Below are 12,647 nucleotides of genomic sequence, written 5' to 3' on the forward strand. Positions count from 1 at the left end.
AATCGTCAGCTTGTTAGATAGGTTCAAATACAGCCAAAAAAACGTATCCTATTGAATACTTAGAACAATGTGACTGATTATTAATGCTATTAAGATATTTTGGCTTTCACTTGGGTATGTCAGTGTCAGTGATTATTAAACTTTTGCCTGAGGAGCCCAAATGGCTCTAGCTAACGTTAATGGCGCGAAGTTTGGATGGTCACTTTGTCTACATTAATGTTCCGAAATGCCGTTGTGGCTGTTTAAGAATCACAGGTTAAGGTTAAGTTGTGTGTGGTTAACATTAAACATTGAATCCTTTTTTAGTATGATGTGATAATATTTCCCCTTTTTACTGCAGTGTCAGATTTAGTGAGTGAGGAAGTGGTAGTGCAGGCAAGCTGCTGCCGTTCTATGCGAAAGAATGAAGAGCCACATACACTGCAGGTTACTTTGTCAGGAGTCCGAAATCATGCTCTAGTCCCTACTCATCAATTTGCTTTACTGGTTTCCTGTAGTCTTTTATCAACAGGACATCATGTAGATAGTAGCCTTACCTTTCTGATCCCTGATGGATTTCATCAGATTTTCAGTTTGGATCCAGACAGTGCTACAGTACCAAAATACACCACACTTGCAATGTGTAGTGAATAGAGCATGGTTTCAGATCTAACGTTACACAGGTTCAGGTGCATTTGTTCAGTTCTTCTGCTGTTGCAGATGCTCTCTTTTTGTTGTTCCATATCTGCTGTTGCAGATGTACCTTTTTTGTTGTTCTGCTGCTGTTGCCTTAATTTTGTTCAACCTAGTTTCACATTAATGTTCCTAGTGTCAAGTAAATGCTTCTTACTGTATTGCCTAAACACCCAAACTTTCCCTCAAGTGTGTTCTCCATTTCTAGATTGTGCTGCATGCCGTTAAACCTGTGGAATTAAATGGATGCTCCTGCTCGTGTGCTGCTGGAATGGCTTTATGCAACCATGTGGTAGCACTTCTGTTTCAAACGGCTCATTACTGCACCATGGGGCTGAAAACTGTGCTGGCTACTGTATACAGGCCACCAGGGCACCATACAGACTTTATCAAAGAATTAGCTGATTTTCTATCAGAGTTTAGCCTGGTTAAAACCAGACCATTCTCAGTAGTAACTGAGTTATGGTCTGGCAAAGCTCCTTTAATAACTCATTTCCAAAGGGGCGTCACCAACGGACGTCGCTCAAATGCCTCTGGGCACAATTGGATAGACCTAAAACTCCTAAAACCAATCAGAGATCGTCATGTGTAAAGCCATATGCTGCGTCCCAATTCGCCTATGTTACACTACGCCATATGTACTCTTTTTGTGAAGAAAATTTATTTACTTTTGAATGTGTAGCAAAAAAAAGTAGGCAACTTTGGGACATACTACTTCGTCATCTTTATCGGATGGATCTGTCGCGTGCATCCTGTCATGTAAACTGCCCTGTCAATCATCTTGTCACAGTTAAAATCCTCTATTAAATCTAATTTAATTTCCTACCGTTTCGGAGAGAAATGTAGTAGCACGTTCATCTGCCAGTGGGTCTTTCATGGAGACTGTCCTCATGTGTTTGCAATTTGAGTATAATAATGCATTTAAAAGTTGGTGCGCTTCACCAACGGAGTGGACGTCGCTCAAATGCCTCTGGGCGCGATAGGCTAGACCTAAAACCAATCAGAGCGATCGTCATGTGTAAAGCCCGCCTCAACGTTTCTGATTGGTGCCTTGATTTCTCGGCATGGGGAAATGGACTTGAATGAGCTCTTTGCCAGACTTACTTGCAGAGCAAATCTAAATTTGCCGGAAGTTGTCTGGGTTTTCCCAGGCTAATCAGAGTTAGTATTGGCTGCAGATAAAATACTAATTGTTGGTGATTTTAATATACATGCAGATAACGAAAAAGATGCATTGGGATTGGCATTTAAAGACATTCTGAACTCAATTGGAGTTAGACAACACGTGTCAGGACCTACTCATTCTCGTAATCATACTCTAGATCTAATATTATCACATGGAATCAATGTTGATGCTGTTGAAATTCTGCAGCAGAGCGAAGACATCTCAGATCATTATTTAGTCTCGTGTAAACTTCATTTAGCCAAGGCTGCAAAGTCGACTCCGTGTTACAAATATGTTAGACCTATCACTTCTGCCACTAAAGATTGCTTTATTAATAATCTTCCTGATCAGTTTCATCATCTCAGCATCCCAGATCGCTTAGAAGAACTCGATATTGCAACAGAAACTTTTAACTCTCTCTTTTCCAGCACTTTAGACACAGTTGCTCCTTTGCGCTTAAAGAAGTTTAAAGAAAATAGTCCAACACTGTGGTACAACGAGCACACTCAGGTCCTTAAGAGAGCAGCCAGAAAAATGGAGCGCAACTGGAAGAAAACAAAACTAGAGGTATTTCGCATTTCAAGGAAAGAGAGCTCGATTGCATACAGAGAGGCCTTAAAAGCTGCTAGATCTGCTTATTTTTCAAAACTATTAGAAGAAAATAAATAAAACCCTAGGTGTTTATTTGAAATAGTGGCTAAACTAACGAAAAATAAATCTTCAACCCCAGACATTTCCAAGCAGCACAGCAGTAATGACTTTATGAACTTCTTTACTAACAAGATTGATAATATCAGGGAGAAAATTATAACTATGCAACCGTCTACTACTGTATCGCATCAGGCAGTGGATTGTAGTCTCCTTGAAGAAAAAATTTATTCATTCGTTGCTATAGGAGAGGAAGAATTTACTAAACTCGTTAAATCATCTAAATCGACAACGTATGTTAGACCCTATACCGACTAAGCTACTGAAAGAGATGCTTCCAGAGGTCTTAGATCCTCTTCTCAATATCATTAATTCATCTTTGTCACTAGGATATGTACCGAAAACATTTAAGCTGGCTATGATTAAACTGCTTGTTAAAAAACTGCAGCTTGATCCTACAGAATTAGTCAATTACAGGCCGATCTCTACACTAGAAAAGGCGGTATCCTCACAACTATGTTCCTTTTTTAGAAAGAAATGATGTCTGTGGTACAGTCTAAATCTTGACTGGAAATCCTCATAGTACTGAGACAGCTCTCATTAGAGTCACAAATGATTTGCTCCTATCATCCGATCGTGGTTGTATCTCGCTATTAGTGTTAATCGATCTTAGTGCTGCATTTGACACTACTGCCCACAACATTCTTTTGAATAGACTCGAAAATTATGTTGGCATTAGTGGAATTGCATTAGCATGGTTTAAATCATACTTATCTGACCGTTATCAGTTTGTAGCAGTAAATGAAGAGATGTCTTATCGATCACAAGTTCAGTATGGCGTACCACAAGGCTCAGTACTAGGACCGTTGCTGTTCAGCCTGTACATGCTACCCTTAGATATATATATATATATATATATATCAGAGATGTCATTAGGAAGCATGGCATTAGTTTTCACTGTTATGATGATGACACTCAGCTCTGTATTTCTTCACGCCCAGACGAAACTTACCAATTCACAAAATTAACGGAATGCATAGCTGATATAAAAAATTGGATGACTAGTAATTTCCTACTACTTAATTCTGAAAAAAATGAAATTCTAATTATTGGACAAAAAAACGTCCTCACGTAATAACCTAGAATACCGTCTAACACTTGATGGCTGCTCTGTTAAGTCTTCGTCGTCGGTTAGGAACCTGGGTGTGCTCTTTGATACCAATCTTTCATTTGAAAGTCACATGTCTAGTATCTGTAAAACTGCATTTTTCCATCTTAAAAATATATCTAAATTACGCCATATGCTCTCATTGACAAATTCGGAACATGCGTTCATGACATCAAGGCAAGATTATTGTAATGCTCTACTGGGTGGTTGCCCTGCACGCTTAAAGGGGTGGTTGAATGTGATTTCACTTTTTTAACTTTAGCTAGTATGTAATGTTGCTGTTTGAGCATAAACAACATCTGCAAAGTTACAACGCTCAAAGTTCAATACAAAGGGAGATATTTGCTTTTAAAGAAATCAATTTCTAAGGACTACAGCAAACGGTCGGTTTGGACTACAAGACATTCCTCCAGGGTTAGTGACATCACCAACCCCAACATTTACATAAACCCCTCCTCTGGGAACACAATAAATAAAGTGGGCGAGGCCATTTTATGTTGCTTTGGAAAAGAGTTGAGCTGCGTCCGAAATCGCGTACTATGTGAGTAGGTACTACATTTAAATTAGAACGTACTTCGCGGCCATTAAAAAGTACGTTCTATATAGTATGAATACGAGTAATATGAATGGAGTCCGGACGTACTACATGCGCCATGTTGGAATTGTCACGTGACATACGCTGTCAACAGAGCATGTCACGTGACATACGCTCGCTGTCATAACAGCGCGAAAATTTAAAGAGCCCATTCCACTGACTACACCAACTGCGAGCAGTGTTTTTAGTTCTGCTTTCAGCTTTCATCTGCGTTTTTACCTCATTCGAGCTCACAATCCAGAGGAGGTGTCGGTCAGCTGCTCGCAGATCACGCCTTCGTCGAGAGCTTTTCCTGAATTTCTCAAATAACGTAAGTATCATCATTTATTTAGCTAATAAATTTTACCTCAGAAAAACACACAAACCTGTGAACGATGACAGATGTTGATTTTTGGCAAGGAAAAAGTAATTTATTTGCTTGTGCTATTACCATCGATGAATAAACATGAATTTATATCAATAGAGATAACGTTACATGTATGTGTGTGTGTATCTCTATTGATTCATTCATTGATGGTAATAGCACTAGCAGTGTGTGTTATATTTATAAATAAGCCAATACAGGAAACAAGTATCTTTTTAATTCAAATTGTGTTCTAAAATAAAACTATATACACGTTTACAGATTGTGAGCCCTACAACCTACTGCCACCTGAATGCTGCTGTGCCAATTCTTCGGCTGTATTTTGAAGATGGAGCTGACCTCCGCCCCGACCTCCGACTTTCACGGCAGTCCATCCAGTCCTTGATTGCTGCAGTGAAACCTGATTGCGACCATGGGTGGGAAAAGGACATTGAGGTGCTGGTTTTCCTTTACTGGCTGGCCCATGCAGCATCATACCGGGTAGTGTCACTCGCCTTTGACATCCCAAAGTCTACTGTGCACAACATTGTGCACAGAATGAGCAAGGCAGTCATCGGCATTTTGAGGCAGCTCATTGCTTTCCCCAGTGTAGATGACCTGGAGGCGGTGGGAGCAAGTTTTGCCTCTCACATTGCCTCTGAGTTTCCTGTGCCCTATAGGTCAGCCAACATGACCGTTCCCAAGCTCCAGCGACTCTCGGCCTTAGCCAATATGACCGTTCGTTCTCTAGTCTCTCTCTGCCCTACCCAAGATGGCCGATCTCGAACTCTTTGAACGCTCTGCCTGGCCCAAGATGGCCGATCTCAAACTCTTTGACCCTCTACCTGGCCCAAGATGGCCGGTCCCGAGCTCTTTGACCCTCTACCTGGCCCAAGATGGCCGGTCCCGAGCTCTTTGAACTCTCTGCCTCATCCAAGATGGCGAATACTGAACCCTCTAACCTGGCCGTGAGGCCTTCCGTGTATCTTGTCTCTCTGTCTCTCCTTCTACCCAGGTTCCTGTTGCCTCCAGCGCCCCCTTGGATTCCTGCTCTACCGGCTCCGATTGGTTTTCAAGCCTCCGTCCCTCTCCCAGGTCCACCTCCGTTCCTCCACCCACCTGGACTCTTGTTTCTGTTCGGTATGGAGTGTCTGGAAGCCACTCCTTAGAGGGGGGGTACTGTCACGGTTGGCAAACCGTGGTCCGTTCGTGTGTGCATGTTTTTGTGCTGATTGTCATCACCTGGACTGATCAACTGATTACTACCTCATCAGCACCGGCACACCTGTTATTTATTTAGATCTGTCTATATAAGCTTTGTCTCTTGTTTTGTTAACTGTCAGATCATTGTCATTGTTACCTGTCTCTGCTTCATGTCCTTTTTACCTGTTATCCTGGATTTCTGTTTTGTTTATTTGTGTAAATAAATCTACATTTTTGCATTTGCATCCTCATCTATACGTGACACCAGGTCCACCTCACACAAACTTCCTTCTCCCATTATCTCTTTACTACTACAACACACACACACACACACACACACACACAGACAGACACACAGACACACAGACACAGAGTACATAAACTCTTAAGCTGCCAGCTTGGCAACCAAGTATGTAGTTTTGATTTCTAGCTCCAGTGGTTGCCTCATTACAAACTGCCTATTATTAAGATATAACACTTACACTGTTTAGTTTTACAATCAACATTTGAATTTATTTGTGTTTTACCTTTGTAATTTAATTTTGATTTTACATTTCATACACATTCTTAAAAACAGTACAGAGTACACACATCTGTAACTCATAACTCATCTAATCCGGTGTCTTAAGTAAAATGCTCAAAACATCTCCTGAGAAAAATCATTATTTATTTTCCTTACGTTGTCATTCAAGGCCAGGGCACTTTTTGTACAACCAACGTTGTGCTGAACTTGACCAAATTGATCTGCTGTAGCGGCAGCAAACCCACGAGCTTCTGGCCGCCGGTACAACTTTTGCGTGCTTCCACATCCCGCGCAACAATGGATCTCCCAGGAACATTCATTGCTGCGTACATTTATCCGTGTCATGGTTCTGAGTAGTAGCCTACCTAGATGTGCATGGCATGCGCGAGCGGTGCACGATCATGGTCGACTGACAACGAGATTAAGCATCTGAACAAGAATAATCTTTCATTTATTGTCAGAAATGTTTTCAAAAGCATCACTTTCATCAAATTTTATGTGACATAATTTCCAGAAGGCAACTGACTGCAAACAGGCACATCAGAACACAAACGAGCAGGCTTATGTGCCGGGGCTGAGCCCCGGAGAGCCCCGGCCCAATTTAACCACTGTATATATATTATGTATAATGTATATATATAATGTATATTATATATACATATAATATACATTATATGTATATATATAATATATGTATAATATAATAATGTATATGTACAGTATATATTTGGAGACAGATATAGAATTTAGTACAACATTAATTCACATTTGCTTTGATATGAAATGGATGAATGCACAAATGGACACCTGCAACAGACATTGACAATGATCATATTTTTGGAAATACACGTACTATACTAATAATGATAAAATTAAATCAATTACAATTTTCCTTTCTTACCTTTAGTGAACACTAACTTAATTTCAGTCATAGTAACGCCATCTCTTCCTATTTAAAAAACAGGAACAAATCAAATCTTTCTTGGGTGAACTCAGAAAAGAGCAACTCCAATGCCACACATGATGAATCCCGGCAGTATACAGTAGTTCATATGAAAGGTCCAATACATAATCAAGAAAAAGTTCTCACCGTAGAGCATTATATTTGCGTATTGCTCCTCTTAAGGCAAACACAGCGAGGCCTGAGCCACAAGACAGAGTATAAACTGGAAAGAAATGAAGAACTTATTGCATTAAATACAGTACCATTTAAAAGTTTAGGGTCGGTAAGATTATTTTATGTTTTTGAAAGTCTCTTATGCTCACCAAGGCTGCATTTATTTAATCAAAAGTACAGTAAAACAGTAATATTGTGAAATATTATTACAATTTTGAATAGCTGTTTTCTATTTTAATATATCTTAAAATGCAATTTATTCCTGTGCTGGCAAAGCTGAATTTTCTGTTTCATTACTCACAGTGTACACATTATTTACAGTGATATTTTTTTTTTATAAATAGAAGTTCATAAGGACAGCATTTATTTGAAAATAGAAATAGGCTATATACAGTATGTTCAATTTAATGCATCCTTGCTGAAAAAAAGTATTAATTTATTTTAAAAAAATCTTACTGACCCCAAACTTTTGAACAGTAGCCTAGTGTACTTAATGAAATTATGAAATATACAGTAATTCCAAAATGTATCAGAGGCACCATCTAAAAGATGTGCTTCTGAAACTGAGCTGAAAGGAAGAGGTGCAGCGTGGGTTCATGGCACTACAACACACCTTGTGATGTCTCTGTTAGGATGATGTGTGGTTAACATACCATGATAAGACCTGAGATGGAGGATGGTCACAAAGAGAGCCATACAATAACCCCAGATGACATCTGTAGAAAAGAATATATTTTATAAAAATAAAAAACAGTTTTTATATTTGTCAAATGGCCTGATAGAAGAATGGGCAACTTGTCTGAAGACTATAAAACAAGTTAAGTAGTACCTTAAAGTAAACTTAAAGTAAAGTTACCTTTCCAGTGGTAAGGTCGACCCTTACATCTTCTGGTGTGTGCTGGCAAACCTGTTAAAAAAGTTAAATAAAATTTTCAACATAGGTAAATGGCATTTTAATCCACGTTGTGCATGTATATATTTTGATTAGATACATTTCACATCTTCCACTTTCCACACTCATTCATTTTATAAGTTTTAATAAGACATCTTACCAAAGCTGGCACCCACACATTCAAACACTACTGTGAAGAACACACCAAGAACTGACGGCACCACAATGGCTGGAAAAGATGAACATTTTGATAAATGATTGACTTAAATATAGTATGTGGTGACACTTAAAAAAACATTTCAAACACTTTTTTGTCATTAAAAACACTTCAAACAAACCTTTTGAAAGTGTTTTTTCCTCGTTTGTAATACTTTGTGGATAAAAGAAATATAAGTCCTGTTCACACCATCACGATAATGATAAAGATATAGTTCTATATAATAATTTTATTATATATATATATATATATAATTCAAAATATAAAAGAATAGCACAGAGAAACGATATTGTTTAAATAACTATCAAAACGATGTTATCCAGCTGATGAACGATAAAAACAGGGCCTGCGTCCAAAATCGCACACTTCCCTACTATATAGTAGGCAAAAAACATTATGTGACAAAAGAAGTCTGTCCGAATTCTCATAAAGAGTAGGCAAAAATTATCCGCATGACCTACAGTACTTCTTTCTGTGAGATTCTGAAGTGTGCATACGATGGAGGCCACGGGAGAGGATTAATGAATGGCAGTGAAGCGACACAACTGATGCTGGTAGGTCACATGATAAAGACAACATGGCGAATGTAGTACGTCCAGATTACATTCATACTACACACATACTTTTTTAGCGGTCGTGAAGTAGACTTATTCAAAATAAGTACATACTCAAGCGAGTATGCGATTTTGGAAGCAGCCAGTGACAGCCAATCAGAATCCATCCTGCTTTCACGAGCTCGAGCATTTAAAGCGGCAGATGACAGAACTGCAGTGGCGCATAGAATAAACTGTTATCGTTCGTTGGTGTGGGCTCTATATAGTTATGGTTATCTTATATCGTTCTTGGTGTGAACGGGCCTTTAATTCTGAAAAAAATATTGTAAATGATAGTTTCAGTAAACCCAGAGACAAAAGGACTTTGGTAAACCACACCCTTCACTTGACTTGACTTCACTGAAGTCTGAAGAACTAGTGCACACTATTGACACACACCTACTGTTCACCTACTGGTCTGGAACAAACAAAAAAAATACTTCTTACAGTAGAATGGCCTGTACAGTAATAGTCCACAGCCCATGCCAAAGCAGATAGAGAAAAAGTGGTAATATTTATCTGCGGGGAAAGTCAATAACAATAATAAATATTCATAAACTTTCAGTTTTGATTTAAAAGAGTTCTGATAGCAAACTTACAGTGGTTGTACACATCCAAAGCACCCTAAAGACATAATTGTACAATATTAACTGAGTCTGTAGTAGGCTATTGAATTATTCTTTCTTATATATAGTAGCCTATAAAAAAAAAAAGAACAAAACAGGAGCTTACCATTGGGTCGATAGTTCACCTCCTTAATTCTGCTTTGACTAACTCACTCACGTGTGATTTAGGGGAGAGTGGGGTGAGTTGTGCCAGTTTTTACTCAAAGTGACTTTAAAGTGAGGCCATGGCAGTAATGCCTTCAACTTAAGGATGTACATATATTTCAGGATGTGGTGCATCCCTGAGAACAATAACTTTGGATCTGAAATAAATTGTTTCAGAAATATAGCTCTTGGAAAAAAAGTGGTCTCATGGCACAACTTGCCCCTGGTGCGGGGGAAGTTGTGCCTTTGGGGGAATACATTGGGGGTAAATTGTGCCAGTGATTTCTGAAGTAAAACAGAACATTTTAATGTTATAAACCATATGCTATATGAAAGCAAGATAAATTCAATACAAAATTACTAATTCAAGGTTTATTTAGATATTGTCACCCTGGAATACCATAGCATGCATTTTTCACTATGGTCAATTGCATAGGGATTTTGTATTGAACATAACTCTGGATCACAGTGTCATAGAGACAAGGGGGCAGGCTCATTTTACTCAGACGACCAATAAGTCGCTCAGGATCATTGTGAAGCTATCAAGCTATGCCCTAGCAACCATTAAGAGCACCATAGCAACACAATATATGATATTTGTGAATCATTTCAGGCAAAAAGGCTTTGGCAATAGATGCCTGTTGGCATAGCGCTGTCTGTCAATTATGTAACATATAAGAATAAAGTGACTAGGCTAATTTCTAAACATCCTATTGTGACATAGGCCACTTAAAAAACGGAATAAAACTTCTCTTTAATAACATAGTGCAAACTCAAAACTGAAATCAGTGTTAGCTAAATTAAACAAATAGCAGGCAGGCCTAAGTCAAACAATGATGAGGCATGCCCATCTCCTCACTTCTCAAGATTATCCCCTGTGAGAATGTAGGTCTAGGTGGTCTGGATCTGGCACAACTTAACCCAGGCCCTTTGGCACAAATCACCCCAGACCCACAAGTTTGAAAAACTAGCATGATCCAGCAGTTAAGAGCTAACATCATGCTAACTGTATAGACTCATTGTGTAGCCTACTAAAGCACTAAAACATGTGTGAAATGTTTTTCAAACTTGTCTATAATTGTTCAGACACTACAATCAAAAAACCTTAATCATAGAAATTTTACTTTTAAAGGGAAAAAACAGTTTTTTGCACTAAAATGTGCTTAACTCTCATGCCATGTGTCTCTCTTCTTTGGAGGACGAGTAAAAGTGATTGCTTTTCAAAATTATGTGGTCACATGACCAATTTCTTCTATGGTTTTCCAGAAACAAGGGTGGAACTACTTCCCCCACTGGCACAAATCACCCCACTCTCCCCTAATGGCAGAGACTTAGCATGAAGTATATTTTCACTTTCAGATTGATGGGCAAAACCCGTTTTGAGGTTTGTATTTCCTTTTTGTAATAATGCTTTCTGTTCTATGATCACATGCAATTAGTGGCAACATGAAAGAAAAGCTGAATATAGGCTATAGCATGATCTAACACAATGGCCAACAGCAAATTTCAGGGGTTGAGCAGGGATTCAAACCTTGAGGAAAGCAGAAAGATTAAGAGGAATTTAATATATATATATATATATATATATATATATATATATATATATATATATATATATATATATATATATTGTGGTTAGAAAAAGCAAAACTGTCTGTAATTACTAATACAAAATAAATATTTTCTAAAAAAGAAAAGAAAATCCAATTAGTTCTGATATGTCTATATAATATAAAAGCCTGTTTAATTTTAGAAACAATGTGGTCTGTTTATAATATCTTTTTTTTTTTATTATTGTTTTTTATTATTGACTTTTTCACTCAAAGTACAAATAGGTCGTTATAAAACAGGCTATAGGCTATCTGCCTTTATGTTTAAAGGGATAGTTCACTTTGAAATTAAATTTTGGTATGTTTTAGCTTACCTCAAGGGCTTCTAAGATGTAGGTGTCTTTTTTTCCGCAGTAGTTTCAATTTTGATATTTTTAGGTCAAACCATTCTTGTCTGTCAGTCATTTCATGCAGGTCTATGGTCACTGTCTCAAAGAGCATGCACAAAGTCCAAATTAAAACAATTCCCCATCGTCCAAATTAAACAATTCCCCATCGTAAGTACACATTGATGGCCTAAGACACGAAACGAGCGGTTTGTGTGAGAAAACGAACAGTATTTATATTGTTGTTATCTCTTGAACACAGCCGCGTCCAAATGATCTGAGGGCGCGGGCGGGTAGATATATACACTAGATGTCGCCTTGGTTACGGTTTCGTTCCAATGAACTGCAGTAGCCAAGGCGACATCTAGTGTATATATCTATACCCGCCCGCGCCCTCAGATCATTTGGACGCGGCTGTGTTCAAGAGATAACAACGATATAAATACTGTTCGTTTTCTCACACAAACCGCTCGTTTCGTGTCTTAGGCCATCAATGTGTACTTACGATGGGGAATTGTTTAATTTGGACGATGGGGAATTGTTTTAATTTGGACTTTGTGCATGCTCTTCTTTGAGACAGTGACCATAGACCTGCATGAAATGACTGACAGACAAGAACGGTTTGACCTAAAAATATCAAAATTGAAACTACTGCGGAAAAAAAGACACCTACATCTTGGATGCCCTTGAGGTAAGCTAAAACATACCAAAATTTTATTTCAAAGTGAACTATCCCTTTAAGGAAAGTACCTGATAAAAAGTAATATAAACTCCCTGTGCTGGGGGACTTTGCATCTGCTACACA

At 38.4% G+C, this 12,647-nt stretch overlaps 1 protein-coding gene across 2 annotated transcripts; it reads right to left on the reverse strand.

The window, feature by feature from the left end:
• Positions 1–7,051: 7,051 nt before the first annotated feature.
• Positions 7,052–9,920, reverse strand: LOC307150477 (uncharacterized protein). 2 transcript variants are annotated; one of them, XM_079857750.1, is made up of 9 exons: positions 9,869–9,911; positions 9,736–9,760; positions 9,584–9,655; positions 8,487–8,555; positions 8,291–8,341; positions 8,088–8,150; positions 7,408–7,483; positions 7,219–7,266; positions 7,052–7,124 (listed from the first exon to the last, which is right to left on the reverse strand). In XM_079857750.1, exons 1-8 carry the CDS (start codon positions 9,869–9,871, stop codon positions 7,242–7,244), a joined length of 384 nt encoding a protein of 127 aa, XP_079713876.1. In that variant the 5' UTR covers positions 9,872–9,911; the 3' UTR covers positions 7,052–7,124; positions 7,219–7,241. The 2 variants fall into 2 exon arrangements, 1 of the variants encoding a protein (XP_079713876.1); XR_013819733.1 differs by lacking the exons at positions 7,052–7,124; positions 7,219–7,266; positions 9,584–9,655; positions 9,736–9,760 and having other exon boundaries at positions 7,339–7,483; positions 9,869–9,920.
• Positions 9,921–12,647: the final 2,727 nt, after the last annotated feature.

Source organism: Squalius cephalus (assembly GCF_949319135.1).
Source record: "Squalius cephalus genome assembly, chromosome: 22".
Lineage (NCBI taxonomy): Eukaryota > Metazoa > Chordata > Actinopteri > Cypriniformes > Leuciscidae > Squalius > Squalius cephalus.